The sequence below is a fragment of the Schistocerca serialis genome, chromosome 5, assembly GCF_023864345.2.
Source record: "Schistocerca serialis cubense isolate TAMUIC-IGC-003099 chromosome 5, iqSchSeri2.2, whole genome shotgun sequence".
Taxonomy (NCBI): domain Eukaryota; kingdom Metazoa; phylum Arthropoda; class Insecta; order Orthoptera; family Acrididae; genus Schistocerca; species Schistocerca serialis.
The window spans coordinates 571876249-571897823 of NC_064642.1; the positions used below are offsets into that span (position 1 = coordinate 571876249).

Consider the following 21575-nt stretch of genomic DNA (forward strand, 5'->3'; position numbering starts at 1 on the left):
CCGATCTGTACACAATGCTTTGGTTTTTATTGTTTGCTGAGGTAATTTATACTACCTGTTTTCTATTGTGTGGATATGACTGAAACCATTTTAATGCAACTCCTCATATACCTATAACTTCTAGTTTGTCTAGCAAGATATCATGATAAAAATTATCGAATGCCTTTGGTAAGTCCAACTTTATTCCTACTGTAATGTTATTTCTGTCAAGTCTTATTACAATGTTTTCGATTAATTGGGTAATTGCTGTTTTTTTAACCCATGCCTTTGTGAATACCATGTTGGTTTACAGCTAAAATTGAATTTTTCAGGGTAATTTGTAATTAATTTTTCATGACAGTCTCTATTATTTTTGTAAATACAGATAAAACAGCTATTGATCTATAGTTTCCCACTTCATATATTTATACAATGGTTTTATTTTTGAAATTTTTAATCTTTGTGGGAATGCCCCTTTTGTTAATGATATGTTTATGATATGTGAAAGGGGTTCTGCTATGACACTAGCACATTTAATTATGACTGCACCTGGTAACTCGTCAGTTCCAGAGGACATTTTATTCTCCATTGTTTTTACTATCTTAAGAACTTCTAATTTATTTGTGGGACATAGCAATATTGAATTAACACTTTGCTCTCTTTGAACTGTGGTACTACTATTACTAGCAAAAATTTTACTCAGATTGAGGAGAGTGTTTATGAAACACTCATTTATGTAATTTGCTAGAGTCCCATTTCTGAGTAACACACCACGATAATCTTTTAATATAATGTCATCTTGCTTTTTAACACTTTTGTTTGTTTCCTTTTTTACTATATTCCATATTGCTTTCGACTTGTTTGCTGATTCTATGATTACTTGTCATTGTGCATTATCTTGGCTGTTTCAATTACTTTCTTATAAATTTTCTTATATGTCTTAACATATTCTGCAAAATGTTCATCTTTGTTGTCTTTTCTCAATTGATTGAGAAGTTTTAGCTTGTGACTGGATACTCTGATAGCAGGTGCTATCCACTGGCTGCTGTTTCTTGGCATGACATTAATTCTTGTCAGATTTTTGGAAAACACATCTCAAATATGGACATGAAAGTATTATAAAATGCACTGAATGATTCATCAGTTGATGATTTTGAGTACATGTCCTCCCAGGTTTCTTTTGCTGATGAATGAATAAAATTATTAACCTTTTCTGGTATAAGTGCCTTTTATATTCCCACTTGTATTTCACTACCTCAGGTACAGAAGAATTTATGCATGTTACTAGTGTGTTGTGGTCTGAAAGACTTAAGTTTATGTTTTGTGTGTCAGTAACATCATTTTCGATATTTGTTAAGATATTATCTAATAGGGTCGAAGATGACTCTGTTATTCTAGTGGGGTCTGTGAAGTGTGATTTCATGTGAAAGCCATTTAGGATACTCAAAAGCTGCATTTTTTCTTCACTTTCAATTAACAGATTGATGTTAAAATCCCTACATAGTAATAAGTTCACTTCATTGTTGTACAAAAAGTTTACCACTGCATCCAAATTTTTAAAAAATATGTTTTTTCACCTAGTGGTGACCTGTATATTGATATGACAATTATATTTTTATGCTTCTCCTCAGATGTTAGCTCTATAATGTTTCTCAATATTTAGATAGTATGTTTCAGATCTAACTTTATACTGCAGCCCAGCTCTGATGTATATGCATACTCCACCATTTTTACAAACACTGCGGCAATAATGAGATGCTAATTCCAAATTGCTTATAGATATCTACAAAGTTGTTTATGGTGACTTTGAATTCTAACACTTATATTCTTGAGACATTGAATGTTCTGACTCATTATCTTGAAAGTTTTGCAAGTGTTTGTTATTTTGTCAATACCTAGTGAAGTGCTGCTTTTTCCTGATTTTTGACACTTATCTGCAAATTTTCAGGCTGATTTGTCACAATCTCTTCCTTTTCTTCGTTTGGTGCCATAAAAAATCATCACTAAGTGAATCTGCTGTACCTAGCCTTTGGCTCCTCCTCAGGCAGTGTTTATCAGCTGCTACTGTTGTTGGAAGTTCAGTGGGCACTGCTGTTGGTGCTGTCAGTGACATGGTATCTCGTACAGTGATTGTGTTTGCTTTTTTTACTGACACTGTTTCTGCTGGAGGTGGCACTGCTGCTGTAACTGATATTGGTTTTTCCTCAGCTACAGACAGTTCTTCTGCTGTTGATGTAGGTTTAGTTGTTGTTGCTGTTTCTTCTGTTGTTGTTGTTGTTGTTATCATTGTTTTTGTGGATGTTGTCATTGGTGGTGATGGTGGTAGTGGTGTGGTACTACTACTGCTGCTGCTGTCATTCATGTTGTACTTGCTGCATCTGGCTTTGGTGATTTTACTGATACTGCTGTTTGTGATGCAGATATTTGCAGGTGCCTCTTGATTTTTTCCAGTAATTTCTGGGTCACAATTTTCTTCCCTAGACTGTTCAAGTGAAGGACATGTGATGTGTGAAACCTGCGGCCAATGTCGCTAATATCAACAATATCAATGTTTTTGAATTGCTTGCATATATCAGAAAGAAGGTCGTTGACAGCTCTGACATCCTTGTTTACACAAGAGCAATGTGGCAATTTGTAGTGGTGGGGAATGGTCTCAAAGATAACGTTTGTGTGCATCATATGAACCAGTTGTTTCCTTAATTCTGAGCAAGCTGTGGATGTTTTGTTTCTGTATATATCATTTGAGCAGCCAAACAGGGCTATAAAGTCACCTGAAGATAACTCCATAATTTCTTTATAATGGATATGTAGCATTTCATGGGCAATCGTTGGTATAGCCCTCCTAATCTTTAAGAAATAATCTTGTGGGGATGTCCATTACAGTCGGATATACCGGTACCTTGTGTCCCATGAGAGTAGGAGAGTCAAAACAGGTAGTAACCCATGACGTCATCTGAACTCGAGGTTTTTTTTTGTTGTGAGATCTTTGCTGAGTGATTGACACAGTATACATGTAAATAATTTCTAAATTTTATTAGTTATTTATGGAGTAAAGAATTTAATTAAATAGAATATGTTTGAGGATCAATAGGTAATGAGTCTTTATGAGATGGATATAAATGTGTTTTGACATAGCAGATCACAATGCTGCGTTATGCATGATATTTTTTCTCTTTGAGAAGGATGATACCTTCCGAGTTGCTCAAGTGCGCATACAAGTCGTAATTGAATGTGGGTCCTCTGTAATTTTTATGAATGGACATAGAACTGATAATTCACAGCGTGCAGTTGGCTTAAAAAATATTCTAGGGAACCACCGCCAAACTTTGTTACAAACAAATCGCGTGTCAACTTTGAAATATTGGTGCGCAGTTTGAGATACCCGATAGGCTATTGCCCGTTATAGTCGCATGAAGGATTAAGTGCCACTGACCATGATTTACTGACATTACCTTACTAATAATTATCAATGAATTATTGGAAAGGATAGTAACTGTTCTTGATGCTTAAAGCACATGTGAGTTGATTTACTGTTTGAATACGACAGATCTTAATCACAGAATAGTCAGCTAGTTGATATGTTGCTTAGCAAATCATAAACAGTTTGTGATAGGATTACCAGAACGATCATTTCCATCATTAGTAACCTCTACACGCACACCGGAAAACTAACTACTCTCATTGTGGATGACATATGGAATGGATGAGTTCTGTTTCAGCTCCTTGGGATCAATAAACTTCATCTGAAGTTGAAACATTACGAACTGTGTCATGTTCCTTCAGTTTGGTAGAATGTTAGACATTATAGCCTACACTACTCTGCACTTCTCTTCTTTTTTTTCATTTCTTTTTTTTTTTTTTCAAAAAGAGGGCACTTACCTTTTTCTTTTAGAGGAATGTTTCTGCTTCAGTCATCGATCTTCTCAAAACAGAGATAAGAGATAAGGATGACAGACATAGCACTACGTCATCGTTATCAACCACACACATGTGCCCCATTTCTCCCTCCCTTTTTGTGTTGAAAACCCTGAGATATGAACGCAGTACAATGAAGGAAGAGGAGAAGAGAGAGAAAAAAAGGAAGAGAGGGCCAAAAAAGGGAGGTCACAGATAGTATTCATTATTTCTGAGAGGGGCGGTCCTGGCTTGACAAAGCTTGTGGTTTTCACAACTGCTGTCTCATTAACATGTGAAGTGATTCCATGTCCATGGCTATTGGCTAGAATATAAAGTTTCATCAAGTGATTACGAATTTTTTGCTGCAACATAGGTGCATGTTGTCATAGTTTGCGAGTCTTTAGGGGTGCAGAAATGGCTGGTTTATGTATCTGAATGTTTGCAGTAGCATTTTCTGATACAGAGTACCGGTAGTCACTTACTGTAAATTGTACGTTATATTGGTTTTTTAAAGGAATTGGTGAATCTGGTAACTCTCTGCTGTTACTGGTTTCACATTTCCACTCTGATATGGTGTTTTTGGCTGTCTTTTGTGACAGACTGAGTGTTTTGTACTGCAAATTGAGCTCTATTTCACATACAATGCATATGACGTCATTTTGCCACCTCTCTCATAGTTTTTACACATGTTATAACTTGTTTTAGTGTTGGTACAAGTTCTTGTATCTGAGTGAAATTTATCATACAATTTACTTGCATTCTGTTGCATTCCTTTGTTACAGTCATGTCTTAAGACCTTTATCTCCTCCATAACACTGAGATAATTTTGTTTGAACAGTCTTTTCCGTTAAGTTTGTGAACCAAATCATCTGTGAGACATTTAGAGCAGAACTATATCTTACGTTTTGGATCTGTATTTATACATTTATAATGGATCATTGTTTTACGTACTGCACACATTACACCTTTTGCTGCATGTTTCTCGCAGTTGTAGTGGTCCGAACATATTATTTCACTTGATTCGTCGTAAGATGGTGTGGACGCTCAATGTGTGTGAAGTTTTCTTCATGCCTTCTTCTGCCTTCATTGTTCTTTTCCGTTACTTTTCTGATGATGCAGCATAAAAAACACAAATACTCAGGATATACCGGTACCTCGATTCTATTACACATTGTACACTTTTCCTTGTTCTTTTTGTACTTTTGTTCAGACCTAGTATTCTGCCAATCTACACTCAGCACCATGTTACCTACAGTAATGAAATACACATGCATACATTATTAATTTGATACTTTTGCAAAAAAATACATTTACATTGTGGTTAATTATTGAATTTTGAGAGAAAGTAATGTTGACAGTTCTGAAAATTCCTTACAAGATAACAGTTTCACGAATCCATTATCATTTCACTGTTAAATTACATAAAATTAAATACAATAAAAATGACAGGCATAAAAATATGATTTACTATTACATTACAGTGAATTAAACATTATTAACAGATTCCTCCTATTTTACATCAAGTAATTTTTACTGAGCTAATTGTTTATACTTTAAAATTTCATGATATCTAGACTCTGCAGTTTGTTTATGTTCAGATAATGATCAAGCATTTTCCAGTGAGATAATTTCATGAATGTTTTATTTTTTCATTACTAAATAGTTCAATCATATCATTACCATCATCATCATCAGATCTTTCAAGGAGTTGGCTGTTGCCTGTTTAGAAATCACGAGCAAAATCATTCCCATCTTTTTCTAGGTCTTGCATTCTCTTTTCCCCTTTGGCTTGTAGTACAGGATGAGGAATTCTATGACCTGGCATTCTCATGAGGTGTTTCCTGTCTTCATGATATTTTTGAATTTTTTCATTCATGCCTAAAATATCATATCTTTCTTGGGAATCTCATCTGTGCTGGGCGTTTTTTGGTAATCCAGCTTTCATGTCTTTAGGATAGCACCAGTACTGTTGTTACTTCATAGAATTTCATGACGGTTTCTTTTTGTACCACAGACAGCTTGGAATCTGTGTGTTTTATTTTCAATATCTGGGTCCAAATCAAAACCTATAGCACAGCCTAAATAAAAGATTTGAGGCATTTGTTCTAAAATTGAACTATCCAAAACAATTTTTGATCTGACTGGATATTTTCCTCAGAATGACATTCTTTTTGTTTTTTTTACTAGAAATTTTAAAGTTGTACTTCTCACAAATTTCATTTAGCTGATACACTGATCTTTGGAGGTCATCTTCATTCTTTTGAATAATGACTACGTCATTGGCAAACAAAAGTATATTGAGGTATTCCTCATTAATTACCTTAATTCCTTTGTTTAATTTATATTTCTATTTGCAAAGAATGAAGTCAATGTAGATATTAAAAAGGGTAGGTGATAGTCCACATCCTTGTCTAACACCATGGTTAATAATTATTTCTTTTAATCGATCAATACATGTCTTTATTACAGTGCATGTAGTTTTGTAAAGACTTTTCACTACCTCTGTCAGATGATAGGGATATCCACATTTAGATGTAATGTTCCATAGGTTATCATGGCTCAAACACTCACAGGGCCTTCTCAATGTCAATAAAGCCATATGGGTTTCTGTATTAAGTTCTCTGTGTTTTTCTGTGATGTTTCTGATTACAAACCCACTGTCTGTCCATGAACAACATGATCGAAAGCAGTCCATTTTGTTCTTCAGAAGTAATAGCTTCTGTAATATTCTTCATTCAGTTATTGATGATCTTTGAGTATAGTGTGTAGTGCCAGTGTTTAGTCACTTCAGTGCTGGGTGGGAGGGTTTGTGTGCTTTGATGAAGTCGAGAGCTGCATTGGTGACAGCGTAGCTGCTGGCAGGGTCACTATAGTCAGAGTGGTCTCAACTGAGGAGCCAGACAAAGACTGTCCCACAACCGAGTGCAATGAGGGCTCCGGAGGTGTGTTGAAGCCAGCTTCCCCAAGGGAGACAACCTGACTGAAAATGAGGCAGATCACGATACGGAGAGGTGGCAGCCCCATCACATGACTTAACCTATGCAGCACTCATAATGGAACCAGGTGATTGTAAAATTACTGGCAAACTCACAAACAGCCTTGAATGTAAGACAGGAAACAGTTGATACAAGTTCTTATGACTAAGGTATTCTGCTGTTATAAGTATATGTACACATATCAAGCTGTGAGTAAATACAGTATGTGATTTGAGTATCACTATCTCTGTTTGAATGATGCATGATAGAGTCATTTTATCCAACCACATTCTGTTGAATTTCGTAGTCAATATATTTTGACCACACTGGAGTGTGAAGTGATAATAGAGTTATTTTTTGTTCTTCTTATACATTTAAGTACCTTGCCATTTCTCTCTGTAGAACTGTCAACAATGAATTGCACAGCTATGAATGCACATGAAAGAGCTCTGCATTATGGTAATCAGAGTGCATATGCTACATGTTTGAAATCAGTGTCCCGCAGATTTTGCAGTTAACAAATTGGCTGGGATAAGAAAGATAATATTGTGAAACACCTTATACCAGAGGATCATTGTGTCTGCTTGTGGGAAAATGCTCCTGCTTCTCTACAGAAGCAATTATTTATTGAAAGCTTAAATAGAACTAAAAGGAGAAAAAACAAGGAAAGACCATTTCAGGAAAAAACATTGAAGTTTTTGTGAAAGCAAATGCTACACTCAGAAAGCTCTTATTATAGAGAATAAAATCTATTTATTCTTTATTATTATTATCAGTATTGTTGTTATTATTATTATTATTATTATTATTATTATTATTATTACTACTTTATCTCCAATCTCTGCCTTTCGTTACTGTCAGTTTTGTCCGCAGGCATGTAGTGTAGAAACTTTTTAAATTTTATATCTAATCATTAATGCTAAATAAATAAAATAGTAGTTTTGACAGCAACAGATGATAATTTCACCAAAAATAGATGATAGTTTCATCAAAATCAGAATTTTTGCTGCATTTGCCATTTGAAACAGTGCTTCATTCTAAAATAGTAAAGTCAAATGCATGTTTATACAGGCATCTTGCTTCTTCAGTAGGTAAACAATAGTGACCCAAGCCATTTGACTCCAGCTTTGAATCTACACCTTCATCCATATTCTGCAAACCTCTGTGAAGTGAATAGCAGAGGGTACTTCCAATTGTCATAATGACACTGTCCCATCTGGTAGCCTGAACTGAGATTTTGTTTCGCCTTAATTCATGGGGTTCTTGTATTCTGCCCAGTGTTTGCCCATAGCTTAAAGTGAAATTGGTATTTCATACATCAAACCTTCACAGTTCTGGTCATTTGGCCAGTGTATAGGATACTATATACCTGTGGAACACTGTTGCTTCCCAGCTTTTATTAAGCTCAAAATCATCGTATACCTTGTCAGACAGGCCATTTGTCTTGGTCATTGTCATATTACTTGTGTGACACCACATTTTTTGGGGATTTGCTGATCTCTGTAATAACAGCCTCTGCAAATGGTAGGTACATTAACACATCTAGCATTTACTCTTCTGTTTCTTCTTACTACCTCAATGATGACGGATGACATCCATGTTCAGTTTGGAAAGCTGAATAACTATTTGTGTAAAAAATACGTTGTAAATGTTAAAGTGAACAACACAGATGCATCTAAATAATGATTTGTCAAATTCCTTAAGGCAATGCATAGCCCACACATGGTTAAATGTTACCAAAACACACACATGCAAAATACTGTGAACTTTGGCCAATGCCTGAATGGTCTATGTATTTTAGATACTGACATAGAATTCAGCATTGCCATGCAGGGTTGTGCTGAAAAGTAATGCCCCTGAATGTTTTATTGAAAACTCTTAAAGCTTTTTAAATAAGACAAACTTTATTAACGTTCTACATTTTTATTCTCCATGTGTACATATTTATTTCTCAATATGGTCACCCTGGCTACAAACACAGTTCTCCCAAGAAGAAACTTAGTTGTTAATATTGTCATTATTGAACGTTTGACTTAGTTTACCGAGCAACAATTTTGATTCTGCTTACACTGCTGCATCACTATCAAAGTGAAGTGCTCAAAGATATTCTTTAAGTTCTGGAAACCAATTAAAAATTTGGAGGATGATCAGTGATGGTGAACTCAAGGCTTTGGTTTGTTTCAGATGTCACAGTGCTTGTGTGTGGCCTGACATTGTCATGATGAAAGAAAGGGTGCTACTCTTGTGGATGAACTCTTCCAATCTGTACTTACAGTTTTCTGAGATTCTTGAAGTACCTTACATAGTTTGTGGTGGTACCTTTAGGCATGAATTCCAAATGCACCACACCTTGAACATCCCAGAACACTCTGAGCATGACTTAGCCCACTGATGTCATAGTCTTGAACATCTTTGGTGTCAGTGATACTCTGTGTGGGAACTCCTTTGGTGCTGTTTTTTTTTTTTTTGGGTAAAAATGGTGAATAGAGCTTTCATCACCTGTCACAGTGTTGTTAAAGGAACCCATCATACACCTGTTAACACGTTTTTCTGTACTGTAGTTCTGCAATGATGGCCAGTACATCCTCTCATGGTTGCCGCACTTACCTGAGAGTTACGCCCATGTTATCCAATGATTTTCTCTGAGACGTTCCTCAGCCTGAATCTGATAAGTCTCATCAGTAGCTGTATGCTGCCATCCACTCTGATCTGTGTCACACATATATTAGCACCACCATTTACTGCATTATGACCGTGGACAACCCAATCTCACACATTACTGATGTCGACTCAATCATCGCCGTACACAGCTTTCATTCTAATACAGTTTTCAGTTGGCAACATGTTAACTGCTTTTAGAAACTCAATTGCAGCACACTATTTTGCGTACACTGACATAGTTCTGTTACCCACTTCCATGTTACATGCTACAGATCAGAGCCCTTTAGTGCCATAGGCTTACATCCTGTATCAGCAAAGCAGAAAAGTTGATCACGTTATATGGATGACTTATAATCAGTACTGAGAACAGAATAATAAATTTGAGGCATTACTTTTCAGCACATCATTGTACTACCATGTTAAGCAAAGTGCAATTGAAGGATTTATAGAACCTTAGAGAAATGGGAGACTCCACATTGATGAATGATGTTAAAATGTGTTGACATTTACATTCTTCCTGTATAAGGCGCAGCATTATGAACAAACCAAGAGTGTAGCAATGGACAGTCTTTATCTTACACTCTTAGGAAAATAGCTATTACCATCTTGCTTAGAAGAGTATGTCCCATAGAACTTGGTTCAAACTTTGTGCACCATGTCAGAGAAAAAGATCTTGGCTTCTAAACTTTGAAGTTATTAGGGGTTTTCCATCAGAATGGGTATTCCATTGCCCATTAGCATCCAAGCAGAATAAGAAATATAAGTGGACAAATATGGTGTATGTACCATATGTAGGGGCCACGTGGAAAGCTCAATAGACTTCTCAAGAACATTTGTACATCTCAACTGGAGTAATGTGATTGGTGTAATCAAACATTGATAATTAAATAAATTTGATGATATGTAAGTACTTTAAATTAAGAATTATTGTGTGGTTTTCATATGTACTATTTATTAATATGTGTTAGTTTCTGAGTACCACCATTAAATCCAAAAATATTAATTCCTTTGTGCAATGTTTGTTATATACAGTGCTCTTCATACATGTGTTACATTCACAAGTAATTCCTTAATATGAATTTATGGAACAAACAATTTATTTAATCTAATCCTTGCAACAATTAAATAGTTTGCTATTATGAAGTTTTAACCTGTGGATTTAAGTCCTTTGTAATGCCAAGTGTTTTTCAGCAAGTATATAGTAGAGCTCAGATAAAATGTTCTGTACTTCATTTTTATTTTGAAATTGTTTGTCCTTTAGACTGTGGATGCATGAAGCATTAAGAGTTTTCTATGATAGACTTTCAAATGGTTTGGACAGAGAGACAATATTTGCAAAAATATGCAGTGCTATAACTCAGTACTTCCCTGAACCACCTGAAATATTCCTCAATCATCTCCCATCATTCGATGGAATGGTAAGAAAAACCATTGAAAAGAAAACTGTTGAAAATTGTTCTAAATGTAAACTGTAGCCAGTGTGAACTGCCTTTTTTTAAATTTTATTATGGCTTATTGTTTCACTTGTTACGATATAAAATAGCTATTATATGCTAACAAGTTTGCATATTCTCCTTCAAGATATCTTCAGTTTCGTAAACCTATCATCAGATAAACTAGAGTTCTGTAGCTGTTACTATTCTTTTATTCAGTGTGAATGAATTTGTCAGTTGTATTTAAAGGATTTGTGTTACTTGCTATTGCTTTTGGTGCTCTGATGCACCATTTTAGGTGAAAACATGCTGATTACGTGAATAACTGGGTAACCACCATAATACACTAAACAAAGGGCACAATCAAATTGATGTCCACAATGAAGATGCTTGCAATGGTGTTTTGCCAGCACTTTCAATTTAATAAGAAATTCAAGAGGAATTGATCATCATACATTGATTTTCTTGTACCCTCATTGAGGCTTATTAATGCGGTACCCAGTTATCTAAATAATTGTCCAGTTTTATCACAATGGTGCCTGAAGATGGTGTATTGTAGCACCAAAATTGATAGAAAATAAAGCAAGACTTTTAAATAGAGCTGAAGGATTCATTCTTGCTCACACAAAAGTAATCTACTTTGCCAAACAATGGAAAATACAGGATGGAATAAAGACAGTATTATGAAAAGATGCTGCATCACCGACAGGCACAACAAAAAGACTAGTAAGCTTTTGGCCAGAAGGTCTTCTGAAACAGACAACACACAAACACACAAATTTATGTTTTAATATTGACAAATGCATAGTTCAATTGTCTTTGACATGAGACAGTTCCAAAATGTGTGCTTACATATTTATCATACTGTATTTATACCAAATAAGACAAAATTTGTACTTGTGTATGTTAAATAATATACAAAATTAAATGAATATTTTATTACATCGTTGATCAGAAAATTTTTAAAATTAATACCAAAAATACCACTGGTGTCACAGAAGGCTTCTAATAGTGTGGAAGAGAAATATTGTCTTTTGGAGGAAAAGAATATTTAATTTATGTTTTATTATTGATAAATGCATAGTTCAATTGTCTTTGACATGATACAGTTCCAAAATGTGTGCTTACATATTTATCATACTGTATTTATACAAAGATACACTAATGGCCATTAAAATTGCAACACCAAGAAGAAATGCAGATGATAAACGGGTATTCATTGGACAAATATATTATACTAGAACTGACATGTGATTACATTTTCACGCAATTTGGGTGCATAGATCCTGAGAAATCAGTACCCAGAACAACCACCTCTGGCCGTAATAACGGTCTTGATAAGCCTGGGCATTGAGTCAAACAGAGCTTGGATGGCGTGTACAGGTACAGCTGCCTATGCAGATTCAACACGATTCCACAGTTCATCAAGAGTAGTGACTGGCGTATTGTGACCAGCCAGTTGCTCGGCCACCATTGACCAGACGTTTTCAATCGGTGAGAGATCTAGAGAATGTGCTGGCCAGGGCAGCAGCCAAACATTTTCTGTACCCAGAAAGGCCCGTACAGGACCTGCAACATGTGGACGTGCATTATCTTGCTGAAATGTAGGGTTTCGCAGGGATCAAATGAAGGGTAGAGCCACGGGTCGTAACACATCTGAAATGTAATGTCCACTGTTCAAAGTGCCGTCAGTGCAAACAAGAGGTGACCGAGACATGTAACCAATGGCACCCTATACCATCACACCGGGTGATACGCCAGTATGGCGATGACGAATACATGCTTCCAATGTGCGTTCACCGCGATGTCACCAAACACGGATGCGGCCGTCATGATGCTGTAAACAGAACCTGGATTCATCCGAAAAAGTGACATTTTGCCATTCGTGCACCCAGGTCCATCGTTGAGTACACCATCGCAGGTGCTCCTGTCTGTGATGCAGTGTCAAGGGTAACCGCAGCCTTGGCCTCTGAGCTGATAGTCCATGCTGCTGCAAATGTCATCGAACTGTTTGTGCAGATGCTTGTTGTCTTGCAAACGTCCCCATCTGTTGACTCAGGGATCGACACGTGGCTGCACGATCCTTTACAGCCATGCGGATAAGATGCCTGTCATCTCGACTGCTAGTGACACCAGGCCATTGGGATCCAGCACGGCATTCCGTATTACCCTTCTGAAACCACCGATTCCATATTCTGCTAACAGTCATTGGATCTCAACCAATGCAAGCAGCAATGTCGTGATACGATAAGCAGCAATCACGATAGGCTACAATCCGACCTTTATCAAAGTCGGAAACGCGATGGTACACATTTCTTCTCCTTACACGAGGCACCACAACAACCTTTCACCAGGCAACGCCGGTCAACTGCTGTTTGTGTATGAGAAATCGGTTGGAAACCTTCCTCATGTCAGCACGTCGTAGCTGTCACCACCGGCGCCAACCTTGTGTGAATGCTCTAAAAAGCTAATCATTTGCATATCACACAATCTTCTTCCTCTCGGTTAAATTTCGCGTCTGTAGCACGTCATCTTCGGGGTGTTGCAATTTTAATGGCCAGTAGTGTAATATTTGGTGACAAGGGGGATGCTTCTGTGTGGTCTGGGGGTAGGAACATTGTTGTTGGACGGGGAGGAATGTATTGCTCAGGAGACATGCTTGCAGACAAGGTCTGCAGGATAGTTGCGGGAGAGGAAAGCACTGGTCAGGTTATTGGTGTAATTGTTGAGGGATTTGTCAGTGGAGCAGATACGTATGCCACAAATACCTAGGCTGTAGGGAAGGGAGTGTTTGAGGTGGAATGGATGGCAGCTATCAAAGTGAAGGTACTGTTGTTTGTTTGTGTGTTTGATGTGGACAGAGGTGTGGATGTGACCTTCATCTTGTTGAAACTGTGACAATTTAAAATCGGTCAAGCACTCACACAATGGTACACTGTTAGTGGAAATTTCTAATTCCAAGCAAGCAATGAGCCTTCAAAAAATTAGATGCCTAGTGTTATTGCATAATCTTATTGAATATTTTATTGAATTGAATTGAATTTTATTGAATTCATATAATTGAGGCAACTGCGAATAAATGTAAATGCCGTGTGGCTAGAGCCTCCCGTCGGGTAGACCGTTCGCCTGGTGCAAGTCTTTCGAGTTGATGCCACTTCAGCGACTTGCATGTCGATGGGGATGAAATGATGGTGATTAGGACAACATAACACCCAGTCCCTGAGTGGAGAAAATCTCTGACCCAGCCGGGAATTGAACTTGGGCCATTAGGTATGAGAATCCATTGTGCTGACCACCCAGCTACCAGGGGCAGACAACTACAAATGATAAGATGGTGGACTGTGAAAAAATAAACAAAAGAAAAAATGCCAAGGATTTCATATCTAAAATTAATATTGAAGCACATTAAATGAAAAATCTACAGCCAGTGTGCTATACTTGTTCTAGTCTATGGCAGTGAAATAGAGAATCAAAAGGAGTGTGCAGGGGATAATAGATAGGGACCGAAAGTTAAAGACATAATAAATAGAAAATAGATAAACTGCACCAATTGGAAGTTCTAGTTCATGAAATACCTAATACCAAATTCATAGAAGAGTAGACAGTGTAGGCAACTAATTAAAACCACATACAGCTTTGCCCAAAATCCTTTATTTTTCCGGCCCAGAAAAGAAAAACTATCTCAACTAACAGTCAAAGAGTAAAAACTTATATCTAACGTCTGCTGGACTTGCATGGAGTAAATGAAGCATGCATCACAGGCTACTCCCATGTTCCCACACAGCCTCCCACCCATTAAAATGCACAGCACTCGTGATAAATGGGCACTTAAACCTGACTTGTCTTACTGCTCTTGTATGAATGACTTGTTGCTGCAAGAGTGAGGGAGCCAGTGCAGGCTGTTGCATTGTGGTTCCATGTGCTCTTGCCATGGGTTCTTCTGCCATATCATGTGTAGTGAGTTCCAAACTTTGGTCCTTCTCATCCTGTTGAGTGTCATCACACTCCAGTACTGGTAAGACCTGTGCTGGTTTTACCCTCTCTACGGACACTCTAATAGTTTTGTTGTTCTGTGAGATGTCCATAGTATGGGTGTTGTGTCATACTATTCGATAAGGTCCAGTATATCAGTATATGGAGGTTGTAGTGGTGCTCTGACTGAATCTGTGCAGAGCATGACATGTGTACAGTTTTCCTATGCCTTATGCATGAAAACTGGTTGCTCACCATGTCTAGATACTATAGGACTTCTCATTGTTTCCACATGCTCATGGATTTCACGTATCAGTGATGATAGGTTTCTTGGTATTGGTGATGTGGCAGCAGTTAGGTAATCTGCCAGGATTCTCAGTGGTTTCTCATACACCAATTCTGCCACTGAGGCACCAATTGTCCATCTTGTATATGGTCCATCATCCAAGGAGAACCAATGGTAATGCTTATGTCCAGCTTCTATGATGACAAATGAGAGCTGCCTTCAATGTTTTGTGCCACCTCTCCACCATACCATTGCTTGCGGGATGGTAGCTTGTTGTAGGTTGGTGCTGGAACCCACATAAATTAGCTAGCTCATTGAACAGACTAGACTCAGACTGGCTGCCTAGATCTGTTGTGATATGAAGGGAGCACCCAAAGTGAGCTATCCATTGAGAGATAAATGCCTTTGCAACTGTTTCTGCCACTATGTCAGTGATCAGAATGGCCTCTGCCCATCTCGTGCATGTGTCTACCACTGTAACAAGTATTTATAGCTATCCAAAACTGGGAGTGGTCACACTAATTCCAGATGGGCATGGGCAAATCTTGTTGGTGATCCTGTGAAATTCCCAATTTCTGCATGAATGTGTTGTCCTACTTTGCAGTGCTGACATTGTAGGCATGCCTGAATCCATTCCCTGGCATCCTTTCTAATTGGTGGACAGACGAACAGGCTGTCAGTAACTTGATCATGGCATTTGCCCCTGGGTGTGCCAAGCCATGAATGCTGTCAAATGCCACCTCACAAAATTGTTGTGGAAAGTATGGGCGTGGCTTCTGCCTTTATGTATCACACCATAACTTAAGCCTTCTTCCTGGCATGAGTATCGGCTATATTTACAACCCTGTTGTGTGGTCTGTCAATAACTTCTGTAGATCCAGGTCCACTTCCTCCAATGTTATGAGTTCTTCATAGTTTATAGTGCTGGTCACACTGCAAACACGAGAAAAGTAATCTGCAAGCAGATTCTTGACATTTCTGATGTGCCTCATATCCGTGGTGAATTGACTGACAAATGCAGTGTCCAACAACTGCCTTGGTGTGCACTTGTCACTGATGTTGAAAGCTGACACTCTAGGTTTATGATCAGTGAAAATTGTTACTGGCCTTGCTTCAACATAAGAATGGAAATGTTTGACACTTCCATATAGTGCGAACAACTCTCTGTCATATGCACTCTTTTTTGTCTGTCGGAGTTGTAGCTTCTTTGAGGAGGAACTAAGAGGCTGCCAATGTCTATCAAGCTGTTGTTGCAAGGCTGCACCAGTTGAGACCTGGCTGGTGTCTACTACAGTACTCCATGGTGCTGCAGGTATAGGGTGCATGAGTAACACTGCCTCCTCTAAACTTCTTTGCAAGTCGCCTAAAGCTTTGGTCATTTCTTGTAACCAGTGCAGCTTTCCCTTTCATGTGGTCTTCTTGCCAGCCAGTGCATTCATAATTGGTGCCTCTGTTTCAGTGGTAATTGGTAAATGACATCGGTAAAAATTTACCATACCGAGATAATGCCTAAGTTCTTTGTGGTCTGTAGGTTTGGGTAGGTTGCACAACATGTTGATTTTCTCTGGTAATGGCTGTATACCATCACCTGAGACTATAGCTGATAAAGCTAACTTGACTCTTGCCCATGACGCAGTTGCATTCATTTGAAACTACTACATACGTATCGAGCCTCTGTCGTACCTCCTGAATATATCTATCATGTGATTGCATATCCTCTGAGAATACCAAAATATCATCCAGATATGCATAACAGAAAGGTAATCCCTGTAGCACTTCATCAATGAATCTTTGCCAGGATTGGGCTGCATTTTTGAGTCCAAATGGTGTAAACAGAAATTTGAATAGCCCAAATGGTGTGATCACTGCCATCTTTGCCACATCAGCCAGAACCACTGGAATCTGATTGTATGCCTTATGACAATCCAGTTCTGAGAATAATTTTGCACCCTCTAGAGCTTAGGTAAACTCTTGAATGTTGGTATGGGGTACTTGCCTGGGATTGTTCTCATGTTCAATCAGTGGTAGTTGCTACAGGGACGACATGTGCCATCTCTCTTGAGTACTGGGTGGAGAGGTGATGCTCAAGAAGTGTCAGACCTTCTAATTACTCCAGCCTGGAGCAACTCCTCAATATATCACTTTTGTCTCCACTAATCACTCTGGGGCTAACCTGTGGAAGCGTCTTGATACCAGCGGACCTGGGATGGTGCATATATAATGCACTATATTACATTTAACTACTGGAGTCTTTATGGCTTCTTGTTGGGGAGACCATATAGCTGAGCTACTGACTAATCCTAAAACATCCTCTGCTGCGCTGCACCGAAAACCTTTCATCATGCCCCTATTTGAACCAATAGTAAGACAGTTATTTGCCAAGTCCACAGTGAGTGCAAAATGAGACAAGAAATCTGTGCCTAAGATCGGCTGTAAAATATCTGCCACCACAAAATTCCACTTATCAAGGGTAGATAAACCAATATCTATTGTGAGCTCTTTATAATTGTACATATTTACACTTGAATTGTTAACTGCTATCCATTTCAAAGGCTCCCATGTGTCCTTCTTAACAAAGCTCGAGGCCAGCAAAGTACTCACTTGCGAGCCAGTGTCTAACAGGAAGTTAGGTCTATCAACCACTTGTAATCTGTGTGATGTTATCTTACACTCCAAGGGTGACTCAAAGTGGCATAAAAGTATAGTATACAGGAAGTGTTCAAGTGCCTTACTTTTACTGTGCATATTGCTGCCTGCAACTGTCACCTGGTTCCTTGTTCAACGTCTGCAGCTCCAAGTTATGTAGCCAAGTAGCCATATTTTCCATCACATCTTGCAGATTCCTGATCCCCTCAGGGATGCTTGGTTTTTGTCTGTAACCTGTGTCTGCACAACTTAACTTTGATTCTTCTAATCACTCCGATGTGTCATCATTGGCTTCTGTTGCAGAGGTGGCAGATGACATTGCTACAGACCTTACAAGTGTTGACTGTAAAGTAACAAAAGCTCTGTCAGCTATTTGCAGTTGCTTGTCGAGAGACTATCTTTTGTACGCAATCAACATCAGTTGAACTTGATGAGGAAGCTGCTGTCATCAAACATGCTGTAACAACTCATTAGATATCATGCTTGTGTTGACTATAGTGCATAAATGTCTCCAAAATTCAGATGGACTTCTGTCCCCGTGTTTCTCCTGATACATCACATGGAAAAGTTGCTGTTCAGCTAATTTCGTGCAGCAAGTGATCAATGATGTTTTAAGTGTGGTGTATGATTGTTGGCATGACAGATGTATGATCATATTAGAGACTATCGCTGTTGCCCTCTGATCCAGGTTCCTAATTGTGAGAGCAAATTTTTTGCAATCTTCATTTACGCATTGGTGCTCAAACATATTCTCTATTAGCACAAACCATTCGTCTGGTTGCATAGGCATGTATGGAGGCACTCTTAACTGCATCCATGGAGCGGGTAATAACGGCACGTTCATGTGTGAAAAAGTTTTGGCATGTGAGTATGTTTGTGGTGTGGCAGCTATTACCAGAGTTTGCAAATTCATGGATTCCATTTTGCTATCATTCTTCAGCATTGTAAGCTCCAAAATTCCAATCTCTTGCTGTAGCCATTATATCTCATCGTTTTCTGCTTGCAGAATTTTGTTAGCTTCTTCCATCTTTGGCGAAACTGCCACACAATATTAAGTTGTGAGAGTCTTTCTACATCTACATCTACATCCATACTCTGCAAGCCACCTGACGGTGTGTGGCGGAGGGTACCTTGAGTATCTCTATCGGTTCTCCCTTCATTTCCAATCTCGTATTAATCGTGGAAAGAAAGATAGTTGGTATGCCTCTGTGTGGACTCTAGTCTTTCTGATTTTATCCTCATGATCTCTTTGCGAGATTTACATAGGGGGGAGCAATATACTGCTTGACTCCTCGGTGAAGGTATGTTCTCGAAACTTCAACAAATGCCCGTGCCGAGTTACTGAGCGTCTCTCTAGCAGAGTCTTCCACTGGAGTTTATCTATCATCTCCATAACGCTTTCACACTTACTAAATAATACTGTAATGAAGCGCACTGCTCTCTGTTGGATTTTCTCTATCTCTTCTATCTTCCTATGTATTCGCAGCACATTACACTTGTGTATATTGAGATTCAGTTGCCATTCCCTGCACCATGTGTCAATTCGTTGCAGATCCTCCTGCATTTCAGTACAATTTTCCATTGTTACAACCTCTCAATATACTACAGCATCATCCACAAAAAGCCTCAGTGAACTTCTGATGTTATCCACAAGGTCATTTATATATACTGTGAATAGCAATGGTCCTACGACACTCCCCTGCGGCACACCTGAAGTCACTCTTACTTCGGAAGACTTCTCTCCATTGAGGATGACATGCTGCATTGTTATCTAGGAACTCTTCAATCCAATCACACAATTGGTCTGATAGTCCATATGTTCTTACTTTGTTCATTAAACAACTGTGGGGAACTATAGCAAATGCCTTGCAGAAGTCAGGAATCACGGCATCTACCTGGGAACCCGTGTCTATGGCCCTCTGAGTCTCGTGGACGAATAGCATGAGCTGGGTTTCACAGGATCGTCTTTTTCAAAACCCATGCTGATTCATACAGAGTAGATTTCTAGTCTCCAGAAAAGTCATACTGGAACATAATGCGTGTTCCAAAATTCTACAATCGATCGACGTTAGAGATATAGGTCTATAGTTCTGCACATCTTAATGACATCCCTTCCTGAAAATGGAGATGACCTGTGCCCTTTTCCAATCTTTTGGAACACTATGCTCTTCTAGGGACCTATGGTACACCGCTGCAAGAAGGGGGGCAAGTTCCTTTGCATACTCTGTGTAAAATCAAACTGGAATCCCATCAGGTCCAGCGGCCTTTCCTCTTTTGAGCGATTTCAATTGTTTCTCTATCCCTCTTTCATCTATTTCAATATCTACCATTTTGTCATCTGTGCAAAAATCTAGAGAAGGAACTACAGTGCAGTGAAACAACTTTGGAAAAAGATATTTAGTATATCGGCCTTTAGTCTGTCATCCTCCGTTTCAGTACCATTTTGGTCTCAGAGTGTGTGGACATTTTGTTTTGATCCACCTACCACTTTGACATAAGACCAAAATTTCTTAGGACATATTTAAAGACCATGTCTTTAAATATGTCTCCTTGTGTCTGTATGTGTGGATGGATATGTGCGTGTGTGCGAGTGTATACCTGTCCTTTTTTCCCCCTAAGGTAAGTCTTTCCGCTCCTGGGATTGGAATGACTCCTTACCCTCTCCCTTAAAACCCACTTCCTTTCGTCTTCCCCTCTCCTTCCCTCTTTCCTGATGAGGCAACAGTTTGTTGCGAAAGCTTGAAATTTGTGTGTATGTTTGTGTTTGTTTGTGTGTCTATCGACCTGCCAGTGCTTTCGTTCAGTAAGTCACCTCATCTTTGTTCTTATATATATTTTTAAATTTACTTTCATTACATTTTTACAAGGCAGTCACTGGTTTCCCTAAGGCAGTACACGAAAAATGAGATTTCCTTTTGACATAATTGGAGATTCCAAAAAGGATTAGATGAGGGCACTGTCATAGTAAGTGATGATTTTTATGTACCCCTAGACTTTAAAGACAGCAGCTGAGTGTTAATTTGCTGTCTGACCACCAGAAAAAGCTGGAATGTCATCACATACACTTATTTTAGTTTTATAAGTTTAACTCTGTTGATTATGCAGCTTCAGAAGCATCCAGAAACAGGGCTAGGTCATCTGGGCTTGACGCTGTAAATACATAGACTATGTAGTTGATTGGTTGTTTGTGACACATTATGCTGGACAGAACTCATCTAAATATTTAATTTTAACTTGTCTCACACTAATACGATGTTGTTGTTGTTGTGGTGTCTTCAGTCCTGTGACTGGTTTGATGCAGCTCTCCATACTACTTTATCTTGTGCAAGCTTCTTCATCTCCCAGTACCTACTGCAACCTAAGTCCTTCTGAATCTGCTTAGTGTATTCATCTCTTGGTCTCCCACTACAATTTTTACCCTCCACGCTGCCCTCCAATACTAAATTGGTGATCCCTTGATGCCTCAGAACATGTCCTACCAACTGATCCCATCTTCTGGTCAAGTTGTGCCACAAACTTCTCTTCTCCCCAATCCTATTCAATATATCCTCATTAGTTATGTGATCTACCCATCTAATCTTCAGCAATCTTCTGTAGCACCACATTTCGAATGCTTCTATTCTCTTCTTGTCCAAACTATTTATCGTCCATGTTTCTTTTCCATACATGGCTACACTCCATACAAATACTTTCAGAAATGACTTCCTGACACTTAAATCTATACTT

At 38.4% G+C, this 21575-nt stretch overlaps 1 protein-coding gene across 1 annotated transcript in view; it reads left to right on the forward strand.

Moving 5' to 3' along the window:
- LOC126482096 (dynein axonemal heavy chain 12-like) overlaps positions 1-21575 on the forward strand; it is a 113173-nt gene that overhangs the window by 8563 nt on the left and 83035 nt on the right. The window contains exon 4 of the mRNA XM_050106072.1: positions 10774-10930. Within this exon, the coding sequence (XP_049962029.1) occupies positions 10774-10930 (157 nt within the window). The remainder of the gene's footprint in view (positions 1-10773; positions 10931-21575) is intronic.